Source organism: Oncorhynchus nerka, linkage group LG15, assembly GCF_034236695.1.
Source record: "Oncorhynchus nerka isolate Pitt River linkage group LG15, Oner_Uvic_2.0, whole genome shotgun sequence".
NCBI lineage: Eukaryota > Metazoa > Chordata > Actinopteri > Salmoniformes > Salmonidae > Oncorhynchus > Oncorhynchus nerka.
Window position 1 is genome coordinate 97,646,210 of NC_088410.1, and position 14,789 is coordinate 97,660,998.

Genomic DNA, 14,789 nt, shown 5'->3' on the forward strand with positions numbered 1-14,789 from the left:
CTGATCCACTACAGTAGGGAGTCATTTAGCAGACTCTCTGATCCACTACAGTAGTGAGTCATTTAGCAGACTCTCTGATCCACTACAGTAGTGAGTCATTTAGCAGACTCTCTGATCCACTACAGTAGTGAGTCATTTAGCAGACTCTATGATCCAGAGAGACTTACAGTAGTGAGTCATTTAGCAGACTCTCTGATCCAGAGACACTTACAGTAGTGAGTCATTTAGCAGACTCTCTGATCCACTACAGTAGTGAGTCATTTAGCAGACTCTCTGATCCACTACAGTAGGGAGTCATTTAGCAGACTCTCTGATCCAGAGACACTTACAGTAGTGAGTCATTTAGCAGACTCTCTGATCCACTACAGTAGTGAGTCATTTAGCAGACTCTCTGATCCACTACAGTAGGGAGTCATTTAGCAGACTCTCTGATCCAGAGACACTTACAGTAGTGAGTCATTTAGCAGACTCTCTGATCCACTACAGTAGGGAGTCATTTAGCAGACTATCTGATCCACTACAGTAGGGAGTCATTTAGCAGACTCTCTGATCCAGAGACACTTACAGTAGTGAGTCATTTAGCAGACTCTCTGATCCACTACAGTAGTGAGTAATTTAGCAGACTCTCTGATCCACTACAGTAGTGAGTCATTTAGCAGACTCTCTGATCCACTACAGTAGGGAGTCATTTAGCAGACTCTCTGATCCAGAGACACTTACAGTAGTGAGTCATTTAGCAGACTCTCTGATCCACTACAGTAGTGAGTCATTTAGCAGACTCTCTGATCCAGAGACACTTACAGTAGTGAGTCATTTAGCAGACTCTCTGATCCACTACAGTAGGGAGTCATTTAGCAGACTCTCTGATCCAGAGACACTTACAGTAGTGAGTCATTTAGCAGACTCTCTGATCCACTACAGTAGGGAGTCATTTAGCAGACTCTCTGATCCACTACAGTAGGGAGTCATTTAGCAGACTCTCTGATCCACTACAGTAGGGAGTCATTTAGCAGACTCTCTGATCCAGAGACACTTACAGTAGTGAGTCATTTTTACACTTGTTTCATACTGTACTGTAAGTTGTTTTGGATAAAGGCCTCTGCTAAGTGACATAGATATCACCTATAATCTTAAACTCCCATCTCATAACAGTGCAAAGAGGAAACTGCTTCTCATTGGTATTTCTATAGACTGGTGACTGTATTGTGTTCAGTGACACCAATGGCCAGCCTGTAGTATATTTAGCCCTGTACGCTGGTACATTCAAAACTAACAATTGGAAGTAGTTGGGAAAAGCCCACATATGAATACTTCTTTAATACACATGGACTGTAAATCCCAAACGACACCCTATTCTTTACACACCTTTTTTTAAACAGGACCCATAGAGCTCTGTTCAAAAGATAGTGCCACTACATAGGGAAAAGGTGGTGCTGTGTAGTGCTCATGGTCAATGGAATGAAAAGGGCATTCTGGAGCACGAAGACAAAGCCACCACTTGATCACAGGTTCCTGTGTGGCACCATGTTGATGGTGTCTGGGCCCTACAGGTTCCTGAGTGGCACCGTGTTGATGGTGTCTGGGCCCTACAGGTTCCTGTGTGGCACCATGTTGTGTTGATGGTGTCTTGGCCCTACAGGTTCCTGAGTGGCACCATGTTGATGGTGTCTGGGCCCTACAGGTTCCTGAGTGGCACCATGTTGATGGTGTCTGGGCCCTACAGGTTCCTGAGTGGCACCATGTTGTGTTGATGGTGTCTGGGCCCTACAGGTTCCTGTTGGGCACCATGTTGATGGTGTCTGGGCCCTACAGGTTCCTGAGTGGCACCTTGTTGATGGTGTCTGGACCCTACAGGTTCCTGAGTGGCACCTTGTTGATGGTGTCTGGACCCTACAGGTTCCTGAGTGGCACCTTGTTGATGGTGTCTGGACCCTACAGGTTCCTGAGTGGCACCTTGTTGATGGTGTCTGGGCCCTACAGGTTCCTGAGTGGCACCATGTTGTGTTGATGGTGTCTGGGCCCTACAGGTTCCTGAGTGGCACCTTGTTGATGGTGTCTGGACCCTACAGGTTCCTGAGTGCCACCATGTTGTGTTGATGGTGTCTGGGCCCTACAGGTTCCTGAGTGGCACCATGTTGATGGTGTCTGGGCCCTACAGGTTCCTGAGTGGCACCATGTTGTGTTGATGGTGTCTGGGCCCTACAGGTTCCTGAGTGGCACCATGTTGATGGTGTCTGGGCCCTACAGGTTCCTGAGTGGCACCATGTTGATGGTGTCTGGGCCCTACAGGTTCCTGAGTGGCACCATGTTGATGGTGTCTGGGCCCTACAGGTTCCTGAGTGGCACCATGTTGTGTTGATGGTGTCTGGGCCCTACAGGTTCCCGAGTGGCACCATGTTGATGGTGTCTGGGCCCTACAGGTTCCTGAGTGGCACCATGTTGATGGTGTCTGGGCCCTACAGGTTCCTGAGTGGCACCATGTTGATGGTGTCTGGGCCCTACAGGTTCCTGAGTGGCACCATGTTGATGGTGTCTGGGCCCTACAGGTTCCTGAGTGGCACCATGTTGTGTTGATGGTGTCTGGGCCCTACAGGTTCCCGAGAGTGGCACCATGTTGATGGTGTCTGGGCCCTACAGGTTCCTGAGTGGCACCATGTTGATGGTGTCTGGGCCCTACAGGTTCCTGAGTGGCACCATGTTGATGGTGTCTGGGCCCTACAGGTTCCTGAGTGGCACCATGTTGTGTTGATGGTGTCTGGGCCCTACAGGTTCCCGAGTGGCACCATGTTGATGGTGTCTGGGCCCTACAGGTTCCTGAGTGGCACCATGTTGTGTTGATGGTGTCTAGGCCCTACAGGTTCCTGAGTGGCACCATGTTGATGGTGTCTGGGCCAACAGGTTCCTGAGTGGCACCATGTTGATGGTGTCTGGGCCCTACAGGTTCCTGAGTGGCACCATGTTGATGGTGTCTGGGCCATACAGGTTCCTGAGTGGCACCATGTTGATGGTGTCTGGGCCCTACAGGTTCCTGAGTGGCACCATGTTGTGTTGATGGTGTCTAGGCCCTACAGGTTCCTGAGTGGCACCATGTTGATGGTGTCTGGGCCAACAGGTTCCTGAGTGGCACCATGTTGATGGTGTCTGGGCCCTACAGGTTCCTGAGTGGCACCATGTTGATGGTGTCTGGGCCATACAGGTTCCTGAGTGGCACCATGTTGATGGTGTCTGGGCCCTACAGGTTCCTGAGTGGCACCATGTTGATGGTGTCTGGGCCAACAGGTTCCTGAGTGGCACCATGTTGATGGTGTCTGGGCCCTACAGGTTCCTGAGTGGCACCATGTTGATGGTGTCTGGGCCATACAGGTTCCTGAGTGGCACCATGTTGATGGTGTCTGGGCCCTACAGGTTCCTGAGTGGCACCATGTTGTGTTGATGGTGTCTGGGCCCTACAGGTTCCTGTGTGCCACCATGTTGTGATACCTTTGTAATACCATGTAAATACAGTGTAATATGTAAACTATACTATATTGTTATCGTGCAGAAGTTATTTCACTGTAATAAGGACAACAGTGTTTTCTTGCAACTTGTTCCTTTGGTTCTCACACAGTAGTATGATGATTGTGGTGATGAGTAGCTTGTGTAGTAGGGGCTCCTGATGGTGATGAGTAGCTTGTTGTAGTAGGGGCTCCTGATGGTGATGAGTAGCTTGTGTAGTAGGGCTCCTGAGTGGTGATGAGTAGCTTGTGTAGTAGGGGCTCCTGAGTGGTGATGATTAGCTTGTGTAGTAGGGGGTCCTGAGTGGTGATGATTAGCTTGTGTAGTAGGGGCTCCCGAGTGGTGATGATTAGCTTGTTGTAGTAGGGGGTCCTGAGTGGTGATGCTTAGCTTGTGTAGTAGGGGCTCCTGAGTGGTGATGATTAGCTTGTGTAGTAGGGGCTCCTGAGTGGTGATGATTAGCTTGTGTAGTAGGGGTTCCTGAGTGGTGATGAGTAGCTTGTGTAGTAGTGGCTCCTGATGGTGATGAGTAGCTTGTGTAGTAGGGGGTCCTGAGTGGTGATGATTAGCTTGTGTAGTAGGGGGTCCTGAGTGGTGATGATTAGCTTGTGTAGTAGGGGCTCCCGAGTGGTGATGATTAGCTTGTGTAGTAGGGGCTCCTGAGTGGTGATGATTAGCTTGTGTAGTAGGGGCTCCTGAGTGGTGATGATTAGCTTGTGTAGTAGGGGCTCCTGAGTGGTGATGAGTAGCTTGTGTAGTAGGGGCTCCTGAGTGGTGATGATGATGTTATATGATGATAACTAAAACCGAAGTAGCTTGTTGTAATAGTAGCTCCTGAGTGGCGCAGTGGTCTAAGGCTCTGCATCTCAGTCCTAGAGGTGTCACTACAGACCCTGGTTCGAATCCAGGCTGTATCATGTTGTTCGGCCAGGGTAGGCAGTCATGTTAAATAAGAATTTGTTCCTAACTGACGTGCCTAGTTAAATAATAATTTAAACAAAATGTATTGAATCACTGTGCATGAAGATACAAAGACAGATTTCAAAGGTGTGTGTGTGTGTGTGTGTGTGTGTGTGTGGGGGGGGAGGGATTGGCATTTGCAACTCATACACAATGTTGATCTATCTCGATCTAGGAGCCACTCCTTATTCCCTCAGTCTGTATTCAACCTGGGTCATGTCAGGACAAAGATGTTTCCACCGACAGTGTTTACACATCATGTGTGTGTGTAATACAATGCATGTAAATTATACTACGTAAACATCACATGACAGGTCTACCTACATGGACATTAGCTGCTGATAATATGACTGTAGTATAACGTTTATTGGTTAATATAATACACATTGTGTTGCTCAGGTCGCCTCTCTCTCCCGGCCTTCCAGTTCTTGGAAATAAATATTGTTTGATTAAAAAGTTTGCCTGACTACTCCCTAGCCTAGACCTTTCAAATCCAACGTGATCTTTAGAAAACCAGACAGAGTAGGATTGTTGTTGGATGACAATATAACATCCTGTACTCTCCCTCCCAACGAATGTCTGTTTTTCCTGTGAGAGAGAGAGGGAGAGAGCACTGTCCAGTCCACCCATATGCCAGTTATTATTGTTATTATTCCGGTATTATACTTATGATAAAATGTTTTATTCTCTTCTACTGAGCCATTTACTTTATGTTACTATTGTTATATTTGATTATTTCTTATTGTTGTTGCATCGTCCTGAAGGAACCTGCAAGTCAGCATTTCGTTGGACGGTGTTTTACCACCCTGCGTATCCCACACATACTAGTAACATGTCAAACTTGGTTATTGGTATTTTATTAGGATCCCCATTAGTTGTTGCGAAAGCAGCAGCTACTCTTCCTGGGGTCCACACAGAACACAGAACACAGAGCACAGACCACAGAGCACAGAACACAGAACACAGAGCACAGAACACAGAGCACAGAGCACAGAACACAGAACACAGAGCACAGAACACAGAATACAAAACATGACACATGACATCATACAGAACATGTAATAGACAGGAACAGCTCAAGGACAGAACTACGTAGCCTACATATTAAAACATACACACAAAATATCTGGGTCAAATAGGGGTGAGGTGTTGCTTTATCTGTTTTTTGAAACCAGGTTTGCTGTTCATTTGATCAATATGAGATGGAAAGGAGTCGCATGCAATAATGGTTCTATATAACACTGTACACTTTCTTGAATTTGTTCTGGATTTGGGGACTGTGAAAAAAAAACCTGGTGGCATGTCTGGTGGAATAAGTGTGTGTGTCAGAGCTGTGTTTAAGTTGACTATGCAAACATTTTGGAATTGTCAACACAATGTTTCTTATGAAAATAAGAAGTGATGCAGTCAGTCTCTCCTCAACTCTCAGACAACAGAGACTGGCAGCATAGTATTAATATCAGCCCTCTGATTACAATGAAGAGCAAGATGTGCCACTCTGTTCTGGGCCAGCTGCAGCTTAACTAGGTATTTCTTTGCAGCACTTGACCACATGACTGTGCCATAGGCTTGGCTCTCACCCCTTCCAGGCTTTTGGGAGGGAGGGTGGACAATGAGCCTGTCATAGCGGATGTAAGCAATGTCCCCACACGCGCTGGTAACTTTCATTGCTGAGATAAGTTATTTTTTCTTCTTCTGGCGCACAGCTTCAGGACAGTCCTTGTTGAGGAAGATGTACGTTCCTCTAAAGTTCTTGTCTCTTTCCAGAACAGTTACGTTGCCCTTTGAACCTCAGGAACTTGACCACTATCGGCCTGGCTGTCAGCTGGGCCTGTCAGCTGGGCCTGTCGGCTGGGCCTGTCGGCCTGGGCCTGTCAGCTGGGCCCGTCGGCCTGGGCCCGTCAGCCTGGGCCCGTCAGCTGGGCCTGTCAGCCTGGGCCTGTCAGCTGGGCCTGTCAGCTGGGCCTGTCGGCCTGGGCCTGTCAGCTGGGCCTGTCAACTGGGCCTGTCGGCCTGGGCCTGTCAGCTGGGCCGGTGGTTGGTTTTTCTATTTCAATGGCATTTCCATGACTCAGGCCTGCCAGATACTCATGTTATGATGTAGGCTAATGTTGTTTGCCTGAGAGAAGTTTCTAATGATGTGACCATCCCGAATGAGGGGCGGTAGGGTAGCCTAGTGGTAAGAGTGTTGGACTAGTAACCGGAAGGTTGCAAGTTTAAACCCCCGAACTGACAAGGTACAAATCTGTCGTTCTACCCCTGAACAGGCAATTAACCCACTATTCATAGGCCGTCATTGAAAATAAGAATTTGTTCTTAATTGACTTGCCAAGTTAAATAAAAGGTAAAATGAAAATGATGACAATTTTCAATCGAGCATTTGTCTTTTTTTGTCTCTATTATTCAATTCTGTATCGAAGGTTTTAATGAGACAAAACCACAGTGAGAGAGAATGTTAGCAATGATGAGAATGACCGGGGCTGTTCTTTTCCGCAATATTAGATATTATTATTATATATATATATATATATATATATATATATATATAATATTATTGGTATTAGAACGGCATCCCTTATGTTTAAGTCACAAGCTTCACTATTGGACACAAGCCATGAGTTTGGAGGCTAATTATTTATAACATTTGTTTTCTGCTCCGTTAAACTGGTAACATAGAGTATAATGCCGTTTAAGTTGGACTATAACCAGGGCCTTGCCTATATCCAACACCTTCGGCTACTGCTTCTCTAGGAGAAGAGAACCCTGCTCTTCTCCCAGGGTTCAAATTCAACCAGTGCCCCCTGATCTTTGAACCTTGACATTGGAGTCTCTGTCATAACTGGGTTTCTTTTGACCAGACCTGAACTTTGAAGAATCTGGTCCCGGTTATTACAGTCAGGAAAGACTCCTGGCCCCGGTTATTACAGCCAGGAAAGACTCCTGGCCCTGGTTATTAGCGTCAGGAAAGACTCCTGGTCCCAGTTATTAGAGTCAGGAAAGACTCCTGACCCTGGTTGTTACAGTCACGAAAGACTCCTGACCCTGGTTATTACATTCAGGAAAGACTCCTGGCCCCGGTTATTACAGTCAGGAAAGACTCCTGGCCCCGGTTATTACAGTCAGGAAAGACTCCTGGCCCCGGTTATTACAGTCAGGAAAGACTCCTGGCCCCGGTTATTACAGTCAGGAAAGACTCCGGGCCCCGGTTATTACAGTCAGGAAAGACTCCGGGCCCCGGTTATTACAGTCAGGAAAGACTCCTGGCCCCGGTTATTACAGTCAGGAAAGACTCCTGGCCCTGGTTATTACAGTCAGGAAAGACTCCTGGCCCTGGTTATTAGCGTCAGGAAAGACTCCTGGCCCCGGTTATTAGAGTCAGGAAAGACTCCTGACCCTGGTTATTAGAGTCAGGAAACACTCCTGGACTCGGATATTAGTCAGGAATGACTCCTGTTCCTACTCATATCAGGGTCATGTTCATTAGGCACCAAAAGGAAACCGTCTGAAACAGAGTGAAATGGGGAGGTCCTATTGGAATTAGTTGTTTTCTGTTGCGTGGTCTAATGGATAGTTGGGACATGAACCAGATGTTTCCCTGACATCAACAGGGGCGTTTGATCCCAACATTCCAGAGGAGGGTCCATCGGCGCCCCCTCCTGGCTGGCTGGACTGTGTGACAGGGTACGACGAGCCCAAAGGGGGAGGTGAGAGACACACACATACACACTGAACTGTGACGAAGTACGATGAGCCCAAAGGAGGGGATGAGTCTCAGTCAGTTTGTATCCTCCTTTTTCAGCTCATTCAGCTGTCTGTGTGACTCACTTTAGAACACTACGCTGTCCTTTAGAACACTACGCTGTCCTTTAGAACACTACGTTGTCATTTAGAACACTACGCTGTCCTTTAGAACACTACGCTGTCATTTAGAACACTACGCTGTCCTTTAGAACACTACGCTGTCCTTTAGAACACTACGTTGTCATTTAGAACACTACGCTGTCCTTTAGAACACTACGCTGTCATTTAGAACACTACGCTGTCCTTTAGAACACCACGCTGTCCTTTAGAACACTACGCTGTCCTTCAGAACACTACGCTGTCATTTAGAACACTACACTGTCCTTTAGAACATGACGCTGTCATTTAGAACACTACCCTGTCATTTAGAACACGACGCTGTCATTTAGAACACTACCCTGTCATTTAGAACACGACGCTGTCATTTAGAACACTACGTTGTCATTTAGAACACGACGCTGTCCTTTAGAACACTACGCTGTCCTTTAGAACACTACACTGTCTTTTAGAACACTACGCAGTCCTTTAGAACACTACGCTGTCCTTTAGAACACTACGCTGTCCTTTAGAACACTACACTGTCCTTTAGAACACTACACTGTCCTTTAGAACACGACGCTGTCCTTTAGAACACTACACTGTCGTTTAGAACACTACACTGTCCTTTAGAACACGACGCTGTCCTTTAGAACACTACACTATCATTTAGAACACGACATTGTCCTTTAGAACACGACACTGTCCTTTAGAACACTACGCTGTCCTTTAGAACACTACGCTGTCATTTAGAACACGACACTGTCCTTCAGAACACTATGCTGTCATTTAGAACACTACACTGTCCTTTAGAACATGACGCTGTCATTTAGAACACGACACTGTCATTTAGAACACTACGCTGTCATTTAGAACACTACGCTGTCCTTTAGAACACTACGCTGTCCTTTAGAACACTACGCTGTCCTTTAGAACACGACGCTGTCCTTTAGAACACTACGCTGTCCTTTAGAACACTACGCTGTCCTTTAGAACACTACGCTGTCCTTTAGAACACTACACTGTCATTTAGAACACTACACTGTCCTTTAGAACACGACGCTGTCATTTAGAACACTACGCTGTCCTTTAGAACACTACGCTGTCCTTTAGAACACTACGCTGTCATTTAGAACACGACACTGTCCTTTAGAACACTACACTGTCCTTTAGAACACTACGCTGTCCTTTAGAACACGACACTGTCATTTAGAACACTACGCTGTCGAACACTACGCTGTCCTTTAGAACACTACGCTGTCCTTTAGAACACTACGCTGTCCTTTAGAACACGACACTGTCATTTAGAACACTACGCTGTCCTTTAGAACACTACGCTGTCCTTTAGAACACTACGCTGTCATTTAGAACACGACACTGTCATTTAGAACACGACACTGTCATTTAGAACACGACACTGTCATTTAGAACACGACACTGTCCTTCAGAACACTACGCTGTCATTTAGAACACTACACTGTCCTTTAGAACACTACGCTGTCATTTAGAACACGACACTGTCATTTAGAACACGACACTGTCATTTAGAACACGACACTGTCCTTCAGAACACTACGCTGTCATTTAGAACACTACGCTGTCATTTAGAACACTACACTGTCCTTTAGAACACTACGCTGTCCTTTAGAACACTACGCTGTCCTTCAGAACACTACGCTGTCATTTAGAACACGACACTGTCATTTAGAACACTACGCTGTCATTTAGAACACTACGCTGTCCTTTAGAACACTACGCTGTCCTTTAGAACACTACGCTGTCCTTTAGAACACGACGCTGTCCTTTAGAACACTACGCTGTCCTTTAGAACACTACGCTGTCCTTTAGAACACTACGCTGTCCTTTAGAACACGACGCTGTCCTTTAGAACACGACGCTGTCATTTAGAACACGACGCTGTCCTTTAGAACACTACGCTGTCCTTTAGAACACTACGCTGTCCTTTAGAACACTACACTGTCATTTAGAACACGACACTGTCCTTTAGAACACTACACTGTCCTTTAGAACACTACGCTGTCCTTTAGAACACTACGCTGTCCTTTAGAACACGACACTGTCATTTAGAACACTACGCTGTCGAACACTACGCTGTCCTTTAGAACACTACGCTGTCCTTTAGAACACGACACTGTCATTTAGAACACTACACTGTCATTTAGAACACTACGCTGTCCTTTAGAACACTACGCTGTCCTTTAGAACACTACGCTGTCATTTAGAACACGACACTGTCATTTAGAACACGACACTGTCATTTAGAACACGACACTGTCCTTCAGAACACTACGCTGTCATTTAGAACACTACACTGTCCTTTAGAACACTACGCTGTCATTTAGAACACGACACTGTCATTTAGAACACGACACTGTCATTTAGAACACTACACTGTCCTTTAGAACATGACGCTGTCATTTAGAACACGACACTGTCATTTAGAACACTACGCTGTCATTTAGAACACTACGCTGTCCTTTAGAACACTACGCTGTCCTTTAGAACACTACGCTGTCCTTTAGAACACGACGCTGTCCTTTAGAACACTACGCTGTCATTTAGAACACTACGCTGTCCTTTAGAACACTACGCTGTCCTTTAGAACACTACGCTGTCCTTTAGAACACTACACTGTCATTTAGAACACTACACTGTCCTTTAGAACACGACGCTGTCATTTAGAACACTACGCTGTCCTTTAGAACACTACGCTGTCCTTTAGAACACTACACTGTCATTTAGAACACGACACTGTCCTTTAGAACACTACACTGTCCTTTAGAACACTACGCTGTCCTTTAGAACACTACGCTGTCCTTTAGAACACGACACTGTCATTTAGAACACTACGCTGTCGAACACTACGCTGTCCTTTAGAACACTACGCTGTCCTTTAGAACACTACGCTGTCCTTTAGAACACGACACTGTCATTTAGAACACTACGCTGTCCTTTAGAACACTACGCTGTCCTTTAGAACACTACGCTGTCATTTAGAACACGACACTGTCATTTAGAACACGACACTGTCATTTAGAACACGACACTGTCATTTAGAACACGACACTGTCCTTCAGAACACTACGCTGTCATTTAGAACACTACACTGTCCTTTAGAACACTACGCTGTCATTTAGAACACGACACTGTCATTTAGAACACGACACTGTCATTTAGAACACGACACTGTCCTTCAGAACACTACGCTGTCATTTAGAACACTACGCTGTCATTTAGAACACTACACTGTCCTTTAGAACACTATGCTGTCCTTTAGAACACTACGCTGTCCTTCAGAACACTACGCTGTCATTTAGAACACGACACTGTCATTTAGAACACTACGCTGTCATTTAGAACACTACGCTGTCCTTTAGAACACTACGCTGTCCTTTAGAACACTACGCTGTCCTTTAGAACACGACGCTGTCCTTTAGAACACTACGCTGTCCTTTAGAACACTACGCTGTCCTTTAGAACACTACGCTGTCCTTTAGAACACGACGCTGTCCTTTAGAACACGACGCTGTCATTTAGAACACGACGCTGTCCTTTAGAACACTACGCTGTCCTTTAGAACACTACGCTGTCCTTTAGAACACTACGCTGTTCTTTAGAACACTACGCTGTCCTTTAGAACACTACGCTGTCCTTTAGAACACTACACTGTCATTTAGAACACGACACTGTCCTTTAGAACACTACACTGTCCTTTAGAACACTACGCTGTCCTTTAGAACACTACGCTGTCCTTTAGAACACGACACTGTCATTTAGAACACTACGCTGTCGAACACTACGCTGTCCTTTAGAACACTACGCTGTCCTTTAGAACACTACGCTGTCCTTTAGAACACGACACTGTCATTTAGAACACTACGCTGTCCTTTAGAACACTACGCTGTCCTTTAGAACACTACGCTGTCATTTAGAACACGACACTGTCATTTAGAACACGACACTGTCATTTAGAACACGACACTGTCATTTAGAACACGACACTGTCCTTCAGAACACTACGCTGTCATTTAGAACACTACACTGTCCTTTAGAACACTACGCTGTCATTTAGAACACGACACTGTCATTTAGAACACGACACTGTCATTTAGAACACGACACTGTCCTTCAGAACACTACGCTGTCATTTAGAACACTACGCTGTCATTTAGAACACGACACTGTCATTTAGAACACGACACTGTCATTTAGAACACGACACTGTCCTTCAGAACACTACGCTGTCATTTAGAACACTACACTGTCCTTTAGAACACTACGCTGTCATTTAGAACACGACACTGTCATTTAGAACACGACACTGTCATTTAGAACACGACACTGTCCTTCAGAACACTACGCTGTCATTTAGAACACTACGCTGTCATTTAGAACACTACACTGTCCTTTAGAACACTACGCTGTCCTTTAGAACACTACGCTGTCCTTCAGAACACTACGCTGTCATTTAGAACACGACACTGTCATTTAGAACACTACGCTGTCATTTAGAACACTACGCTGTCCTTTAGAACACTACGCTGTCCTTTAGAACACTACGCTGTCCTTTAGAACACGACGCTGTCCTTTAGAACACTACGCTGTCCTTTAGAACACTACGCTGTCCTTTAGAACACTACGCTGTCCTTTAGAACACGACGCTGTCCTTTAGAACACGACGCTGTCATTTAGAACACGACGCTGTCCTTTAGAACACTACGCTGTCCTTTAGAACACTACGCTGTCCTTTAGAACACTACGCTGTCCTTTAGAACACTACGGTGTCATTTAGAACACTACGCTGTCCTTTAGAACACGACGCTGTCATTTAGAACACGACACTGTCCTTCAGAACACTACGCTGTCATTTAGAACACGACACTGTCATTTAGAACACAACACTGTCCTTCAGAACACTACGCTGTCATTTAGAACACTACGCTGTCATTTAGAACACTACGCTGTCCTTTAGAACACTACGCTGTCCTTTAGAACACTACGCTGTCCTTTAGAACACGACGCTGTCCTTTAGAACACTACGCTGTCCTTTAGAACACGACGCTGTCCTTTAGAACACTACGCTGTCCTTTAGAACACTACGCTGTCCTTTAGAACACTACGCTGTCCTTTAGAACACTACACTGAATGTGATTGAAACTGTCTGAAATTGCACCCTATTCCCTACATAGTGCACTACAATTTACCAGATGTCTATGTGTCACTGGCCAAAAGTAATGCACTGTGTTGGGAATAGGGTGCCATTTCTGAAGCAGACAAGGTGATTGACTTGGCTGTAGATTCTAGTGTTTACCTCGTCTGTGTTGAAGTTTAATTACCAAAATAACTTCATGATTGCCTTCATATGAATGACTGAAATGCTTGTATTTCCCTCAGACACAGGAGACCAGCTGTACCCTCCTCCCCCTGCCTACAACCCTCAACCTGAGAATGACAGGAATGCATCCGTCCCTAACGTCAGGTGAGACTAGATACAGTACTGTCCTATTTAATATAGAAGTATTTACTATGTTTATTGGATAAAGAGAATTCTGAAAGAGCAGTGGGCTGGATTTGAAACCATGCTGTGAGCTGTACATCGTACATGTGCTCCAGAGTCAGCAGCTGAAGACCGTTAGACCACTTACAATACAGTACTACTACACCCCCAGACTACAGTACTACTACACCCCCAGACTACAGTACTACTACACCCCCAGACTACAGTACTACTACACCCCCAGACTACAGTACTACTACAATACTACTACACCCCCAGACTACAGTACTACTACACCCCCAGACTACAGTACTACTACACCCCCAGACTACAGTACTACTACACCTGACACTACAGTACTACTACACCTCAGACTACAGTACTACTACACCCCCAGACTACAGTACTACTACACCTGACACTACAGTACTACTACACCTCAGACTACAGTACTACTACACCCCAGACTACAGTACTACTACACCTCACACTACAGTACTACTACACCCCAGACTCAGTACTACTACACCCCCAGACTACAGTACTACTACACTTCACACTACAGTACTACTACACCTCAGACTACAGTACTACTACACCCCCGGAACTACAGTACTACTACACCCCCGGAACTACAGTACTACTACACCCCCAGACTACAGTACTAATACACCCCCAGACTACAGTACTACTACACCCCAGACTACAGTACTACTACACCTTAGACTACAGTACTACTACACCTTAGAGTACAGTACTACTACACCTCAGACTACAGTACTACTACACCCAGACTACAGTACTACTACACCCCCAGACTACAGTACTACTACACCTCAGACTACAGTACTACTACACTACAGTACTACTACACTACTACTACACCCCAGATTACAGTACTACTACACCCCAGACTCAGTACTACTACACCCCCAGACTACAGTACTACTACACTTCACACTACAGTACTACTACACCT

The 14,789-nt window shown here is 45.7% G+C and overlaps 1 protein-coding gene across 1 annotated transcript in view; it reads left to right on the forward strand.

The window, feature by feature from the left end:
* ssuh2.1 (ssu-2 homolog, tandem duplicate 1) overlaps positions 1–14,789 on the forward strand; it is a 39,551-nt gene that overhangs the window by 8,097 nt on the left and 16,665 nt on the right. The window contains exons 2-3 of the mRNA XM_065002088.1: positions 8,064–8,159; positions 13,708–13,792. Of these exons, the coding sequence (XP_064858160.1) occupies positions 8,064–8,159; positions 13,708–13,792 (181 nt within the window). The remainder of the gene's footprint in view (positions 1–8,063; positions 8,160–13,707; positions 13,793–14,789) is intronic.